Source organism: Eurypyga helias, unplaced genomic scaffold, assembly GCF_000690775.1.
Source record: "Eurypyga helias isolate BGI_N326 unplaced genomic scaffold, ASM69077v1 scaffold10177, whole genome shotgun sequence".
NCBI classification, from domain to species: Eukaryota; Metazoa; Chordata; class Aves; order Eurypygiformes; family Eurypygidae; genus Eurypyga; species Eurypyga helias.
Window position 1 is genome coordinate 623 of NW_010262282.1, and position 7,526 is coordinate 8,148.

General features: G+C 38.8%; 1 protein-coding gene across 1 annotated transcript; it reads left to right on the forward strand.

Annotated features, from left to right (window-relative positions):
• Positions 1-789: 789 nt before the first annotated feature.
• ABHD13 (abhydrolase domain containing 13) lies at positions 790-7,198 on the forward strand. The gene is made up of 2 exons (XM_010155658.1): positions 790-820; positions 5,886-7,198. The coding sequence occupies exon 2, from the start codon at positions 5,921-5,923 to the stop codon at positions 6,932-6,934; it is 1,014 nt and encodes a 337-aa protein (XP_010153960.1). The 5' UTR covers positions 790-820; positions 5,886-5,920; the 3' UTR covers positions 6,935-7,198.
• Positions 7,199-7,526: the final 328 nt, after the last annotated feature.

A 7,526-nucleotide genomic window follows, 5' to 3' on the forward strand; every position in this document is an offset into this window, starting at 1 on the left:
TTTTAATGAGAATCTTTCTGCAAGATTTTAGTACTAAGAAAGTGTGTTTTGCCTGTTCTTACTAAATGTGTAGTTTTTTTCCAGATTAGTCCCCCCTCAAACTAACTTTTGACAGCTGAGGACTTAATACTTTGACTTACAGAAGTCTTCTGAAAAAATATGAGTAGCTGTAAAACTTGTGTAAATCTTGTCTGCATCTGGAGGAGGTGGAATGTAGGGGAAGGAAGCACAATAAAATGAAACCAGCATCTTCAGATATTTCCCTGTGTTCTTAAGAATTACCTCATCTTGTTTGTTTCGAAACCATGAAATCTGAAGGATTGCAGTGAGTGTTAAAACTTTTATTTTTTTTTTTAAAGCTCTTTAATGAGAAGGCAGCCGTTTAAACACCTGAATGCTCTTTTTAGCACTAGCTGTTAAGGCAACCCTTATACCAGAAGTTAGCTTTAAGAAGGCAATGTAAGTGTAGCATAACACTGTTGCTAAGTGCTTTGTGTGCTTTGTAGTGTGTTACATGTGTAGTCCAGGACGTTTTAATGTGGTTCTTGAACTTCATTATAGGATGTTGTTTTCAAGTTTATCAGGTATTTCAAACAAGAGCAAAGCTTGATAGGAGGAGCATGAACATGATGCACGTTTTCATCAGTAAAGCAGATGTAAATTCTAGAGGTATTGGTTCTTAGCTCTTCTAAACTTTCTGTCATATAACTGAAGACAAACACTGATTATACGTGTAATTCAAAAGCAATTTTACTCAAAGTTCATAAATGGAATTGTCTTTCAGGCAGAGATGAAGCCTGGGAAATCGTCACATCCAAAGGTAAATGTTTTATAATGCGATTAGTGTGTGGAAATGGCACTCTTGAAAATTAAAAATGTAAATGCAGACAAAAAATAACAGAATTTGTGGCAAATACAAGAGTAATGTCAATTGATGTTCCAAATGAATGAAAAACTGTTGCTGACTACTTGAAGTTTTTATCACTTTCAGTTGATAATGACATTAACTATTTAAGAATAGCATTAGGGGCCAGCAGAATATTATTTATATGTCTTGATCATGAAGACTTTATTTTTTTCCTCAGAGTTTTTATTGTTATGGGTGATTTATATTTTCAGTAGCTATTTTCCCACTTAATTGTGGGATTTGTAGCTCATCTGGTAGAATGTAGAGGTCTGCAGTAATTCCTGGACTGTGGATTCAGCAGTGGAGATGTATAGATGCAGACGTGAGTGTCTGTATCGACATATGTGTATGTCCTGTGGCATAAAAACGAAACTCATAACTTCAAATTTCATTTCTGTTGTGAGAGGCAATACAATTCTGTGGCTGTGTAAGCTGAACTGGTCTTTAATGGTCTTTAATCCAAAGGCTCAGTTGAATTGGGCCGTATTGCTGCTGTTCTGTCTTAACAGTTTCCATGATCAAACTTTGTGTTTCAATTTTGTCTTCTACTAGTCTCTTAATTTTACAAGCATCATTAAAAAGCAGAGCAAACAAAAAGAATCCTCAAAGTTCCAAAAGAACCAACTTGTAGGAACCACTGGCATTCACAAAAGCCAGCCCTTCTAATGCAGCATTATCAGAGGGGCAAGAGGAAATGTGAAGCAGGCAGATGCTAGAGGAAAGACCGGTCATCATATCTGTGACTAAGAAAACATCACCTGTGAGGAGAGAGCAGAGGGGCTGGGTTTATGTAGTCTGGAGAAATTGAAGGTAGGTTACATATTTGGAGGTTAATGAACACTGAACTAGAAGTTAAGAATTTAAGTTGCTGAGTCTCCCTCTTAAGTATTAGGAAATATTTTCTAGTAATAAGAGTAGCTAAGAGCAAGAACAACTTATGTAGGAATTTCCATTAATGTAAGAGTTACCTAGGAAAACGTCTAGATAAAAATGTATGGGTCTGCTTTTGGTGACTGTATACTTGTCACAGACATTGACTTTCATGACAAGTTTAAAGAACAGAAAATCTCCCTTATGCTTGTTTTCATAGTCTGTAACTTGTTTTATAACCACTGATTATGTAAGATGCTGTTGCTGTGCATGCTGTAAACTGGGATGTGACTCCTTGTTACAGGAAAACTTTGACAAATTTATGATAATTACTTTAAATATAGTGCTGTAATATAATGTTCCTTAAAAAAAAAAAGAATTTTTTTTTAGTGAAGTAAGAATGATTTCCAAGGGGTTAATATTTTATCTGGGAGATTTTAAAAGGAAATCTGTAGAGAAACCTTATTTCCTTGGCTGAAACAGACCTTCCATGGCCAACCTGGTGACTTCCCTTGGTCCATCTGTAATACTTCTAACAGAAGCCGATATAACTGAGATAATTTAGTAAAACAGTCACCTATTGGGGGTGTAGGAGGGGGAAACAGCCTAGCCCTTTTTGCAGGTGACAGAAATTGATTGAAAAATTCTCCCTTAAAAGACCTAAAGGGGTACGTGTTTCTTGCTTTAACTGGGAGTTATGGAGCAAGTCCGTGAGTGGTTCTTGTAGTCATGCCTAGAAAGGGAGATGGGCTTGTCCAGGTGGCAGGTCTGCTCTGCTTCTCAGGGTGACCAGCTCAGACATCAAAGTCTAAATATATTGTTCTCCCTTCCTTCCCTATTAGCCACAAAATATAGGGGCATAGGAGAATCGTAACATGTGTTCTTCATAATTCAACACAGAGGTTTTTCTGTCATAATATGTTATACTGGAGGTGGTTTGAAAGGTTTATAATTTCCTATCCAGCACAACTGTAATAGGGAATGAAGACTGAGAAGAGATTAATTTTTTTTTCTTTTGTGTGTAGTCTTGCAGTTTGCTGAGCACTCTCAAATTGCATACACTTCAGAAAGTGCTGAGGAACACCGTACCACTCTCTGAAAACTACTATATTAGCTTACTCTTTTTTTTTTTTTTATGTGCTTTAAGTGGAAATTTGGGTCTGGGCGTATCGTCATCCACAGTTCAGGTCAAACAAGATAATGTTTGTAAGGCCTGCTACTTTGCGCTCCATAGAAACATGTTTGGTAGCCTTACTGAGAATGCACTTGTATTGAAATTAGCCTGTTCTAGGCCTGTGTGCTTGTTTGAGAAACCATCATTTTCCTTTCTAGGGATCTCTCAATTGGTATTGGAAGGAGGCAGGGAACAACCTAGGAGAAACTTGTATCCTAGTTCTCTGCCTAACAAATCTTGCAGTAAGATGGGAAACAAGAGACATGGTCTGACTCGAGCCTGGAAGTGGACAGAACTAGAAGTTTCACTTAGCTGGGAAGAAAACTTCAATAGTTGTGTAGTTGTTCATTAGTGCAGAGTCGTCAGCTTTACTTAACTATGTAGGTGAGTATGAAACACTTGTGGCTGTATAGTTTACCCTTCCTTCTGAGTACCATATGTTGAGTGCTAGTTGTAGGATGGCTTGATTTTGCAACTCCAGTAGCAAATTTCTTGCGTATACACCTCTCTCAGAAGTACTCACGCAATGGCGGTATCTCCATAGTAGAGCATTTTGATACTGTCCTACTGAAAGGAAAATAGAAAGCTCTGTGTGAATGAAACTAACATGGCTTATAAAATCAGCTGTATCAGGCTTCGAATATCAGTCCTTAGTGCAGATGGGATAACCATCTGCAAAACTTCATCACCTTAAGTGAGGGGTTCTTTTTAATAACTTCTTTTGTTTTTTAGTAGTTGCTTTTAAAAATGGGTTCCTACTCTTTGTGAATGGCTTATTGAGTAAGCATGTTTTTGGAGTCTCTTTCATTTTCTAAGAAAGTCAGCAAAATTTTGAATGACATAGGCAAGGAAGGTGTTTCTACTGTGTCACTGTTCTTACAGCCCTAAAATGCAGTGCAGGAAACGTTTGTCAACTTCATTAAGAAGTTCTCTTACAAACTGAAAAAATGTACCCACTCTGTGTCTCTTAATTACTGTGACTACTTTACAGGAGAAATGGATCACAGGAATTAAATTTTCATATAGACAGTGTTTGTGCATACTTGGCTGTGGATATTGAACATGAGTTCATAAATAATATAAAAGAACAACGTTGGGATAACTGCCCTCTAGACTACTTTATATTTCACCAGTTCTACTTATTTGGAGTCGATACACTACATAAAAAGCTTAATTTTGCACTGCATTTTGTTAAAATGTGAATCTTAGGATGTAAGAGTTTTCTTTTTATTTCTAATTTATATCTGATTGTCACATAAAATAAAGATGGCATTTTTTCCTGGTCGTGTTGGTGCTTAAGATATTTGGCGTGCAAAGGCTGGGAGTGCAGTCACCTTTTATCACCCAATCCTGCCAAGACAGCTGGCACAGTTGCAGCCCTCTCTGGTAGTATTAGGACATACAGCTTATTTTGGTGTGGGTCCTGTGACTTAACTGAATGCTTGGATGCATCTATGCATGTCAGACTCCTTTGGGGTTAATTCAGCTTCTTATTGCACTACATCATTTTAGGAGGTTAGAACTTTGAGTGTGTCTAAACTGTAACTGTTATCTGCTGTATAACTGTGTTCTCAAAGAATGCATGTAGTGACAGGACAAGGGATAACGGGTTTAAATTGAACGAGGGTAGATTTAGATTGGACATCAGGAGGGAAGTCTTCATGGAGAGGGTGGTGAGGCACTGGAACAGGTTGCCCAGAGAAGCTGTGGATCCCCCATCCTTGGAAGTGTTCAAGGCCAGGCTGGATGAGGCTTTGAGCAACTTGGGCTAGTACAAGGTGTCCCTGCCCATGGCAGGGGGGCTGGAACTCGATGGTCTTTGAGGGCCCTTCCAGCCCAAACCACTGTGATTCTGTGAAGTGAGCTTGTGTTGTCACTTCCAGCCAGCGTGGTTGTTCAGCTCAGTAGCAACTGAGCGGTTATTGTAGTTCTCATGTAGATTTGACAGTGTTTGCCCATTTCCATATGACACTTGAACCCAGCAGTGAAAAAAGTGAGAGATTCAGTGTATGCTGTAAGACATAACTATCTTTGTGGTTGGAAAGAAGATTTATTCCATCATCGTGAACATCACTCTCTTAATTTTATGGTGTGTGTATGGTTTTTGTCTGTTTTCATATTTGGTCATTTAAGCAGTTGTGCTTTTTGTTGATCTGAGAATAACATTAGTTGACTGTTTCCAGAGGTCTTCTGTGGTGATAGTCTTTCGTTCAGCTAATGATTGGATATGGATTACTGATCTCATAGTGTAAAACTGTCACTATCAATCGGATCCAATCTAAATATAGCAAAACAGCTGTCATGTATGTAACTACAAGTTGGTGTCTTACTATAGAAGAGTCTTTCTTTTGACCAGTTTACGTGTTGCTCTGCAATCGCAGTTGATCAAGATTCTGACCCACGGCTACGAAGCGATAGCAGACTCTGTGTGCATTGAGAGTGTCCACTGGTTGCAAGTAAAGCATGTAGGCTTACTGAACACTCCTCTTGGCCTCGATCCGTGGCAACTTGGAAATAAGAGCTGGTTTTGTTTGTGTTCTCAGGAGTCTAGAATTCCTCCTATGAGAAGCTTTGACAGACTGACAATACAGTCTGTATGGCCGTTCAGTGGGTGGGTAGGGAAGACTGAAGGAAAGCGTAAGTTTTCATGGTCCCAGTCAAGCAATTTTCTAGTGCTACTCATGGACCTTGCCTGCTGAAATAACGAAAATGGGATTTTAAGGAGTTCTAAAGCAGTTTCCTTGTGTTTGCTTTTCTGCTTGCTTTATAGAGTTGAATGGTTTCCAAAAATTCAAAGGTAGTTTGCCACCAAGTTTGATGTTCATGCTTTAATGTATTGACTTGCCATTGATCCTCTGCAAGTATGAATGCTCAAACCATTTCATTTTTTCTTTCCCCTGTATTTATGCATATGTGTTTGGGTTTCTTTTGCAGGTTTTACTTGGAGTAAAAGATCACTGAGTTCTACAATGGAAAAGTCATGGATGCTCTGGACCTTTGTTAAAAGATGGCTACTAGCTTTGGCTTCCTGGTCTTGGAGTCTCTGCCGCATTTGTCTTTTACCCTTGATAGTAACTTTTCACTTGTACGGAGGCATTATACTACTTATATTAATATTTGTATCAATAGCGGGTATATTATATAAATTCCAGGACGTGCTGCTTTACTTTCCTGAACAGCCCTCTTCGTCACGCCTTTACGTTCCTATGCCCACTGGTATACCGCACGAAAATATCTTCATCAAAACCAAAGATGGAGTGCTTCTCAATCTCATTCTGCTGAGGTACACGGGGGACAACGCAGCCTATTCTCCAACCATCATTTACTTTCACGGGAACGCAGGCAACATTGGCCACAGGTTGCCAAATGCTTTGTTAATGCTGGTAAACCTGAAAGTAAACTTGATTCTGGTCGATTATAGAGGGTATGGAAAAAGTGAAGGAGAAGCAAGTGAAGAAGGTTTGTACTTAGATTCTGAGGCTGTGTTAGACTATGTGATGACGCGGTCCGATCTTGATAAAACAAAAATTTTTCTTTTTGGCCGTTCCTTGGGGGGAGCAGTAGCTATTCACTTAGCTTCTGAAAATTCCCATAGGATTTCTGCCATCGTGGTGGAGAACACCTTTCTTAGCATCCCATACATGGCCAGCACTTTGTTTTCTTTCTTTCCAATGAGGTATCTTCCTTTATGGTGCTACAAAAATAAATTTCTGTCCTACAGAAAAATCTCTCAGTGCAGAATGCCTTCTCTCTTCATCTCTGGGTTGTCTGACCAGTTAATTCCACCAGTTATGATGAAGCAACTTTATGAATTATCCCCAGCTCGGACTAAGAGATTGGCGATTTTTCCCGATGGAACTCATAATGACACTTGGCAGTGCCAGGGTTATTTCACTGCACTTGAACAGTTCATCAAAGAAGTAATAAAGAGTCACTCCCCTGAAGAAATGGCGAAAACGTCATCTAACGTAACAATAATATAATTGATACTCTCCTTCGGGGTGGGGGGAATACCTGCACTGTCGATTCGTGAAAAGTGGTGAAAGAATGTCCATTTTTAAGTGTATGTCATGTCTGTATTTGCCTAAAGAGTGAAATTAAACTTGGAAAGGTCTGATGCTTTATTAAGATGTTCCAGATAACTTTTACATTTGCAGCATTGTAAATGAACCATTTTGTCTTTTTCTCATACTTTTTTGGTATCTCTGTCCATATATTCCATTTGTTTGATATGTACGATGGATGCTATTAAAGGATCTTGCTACAAAAGTAGTACAGAACGTATTAGTGCAGAACAACGGGAGGCTCTTCAGTGTTCACTGCTGTACGTGTGAGCTTTTTGGACAGTCGTGGTTAGCACAATGATTTGTTGTTTCTCTTAGAGTTTCTTTAAGTGTACCGTGCATGAGATTAGTGTTTTATTCCTTTAATCTTTATATTATGCAAGGTGGGAAGTCTTTAATGTTCTAAAAGATATAACACTACTGGTTGAGTATACCTGCAGGTATGCTATCCTGGGTTATTGCTGGGTTTTATGGTGATGCATACATACATGTTTCAGGCTGCAGATGAAGA

Bases quoted from the DNA above. Each gene is read 5' to 3' on its own strand.
- ABHD13 (XM_010155658.1), top strand. From the start codon at position 5,921: ATGGAAAAGTCATGGATGCTCTGGACCTTTGTTAAAAGATGGCTACTA.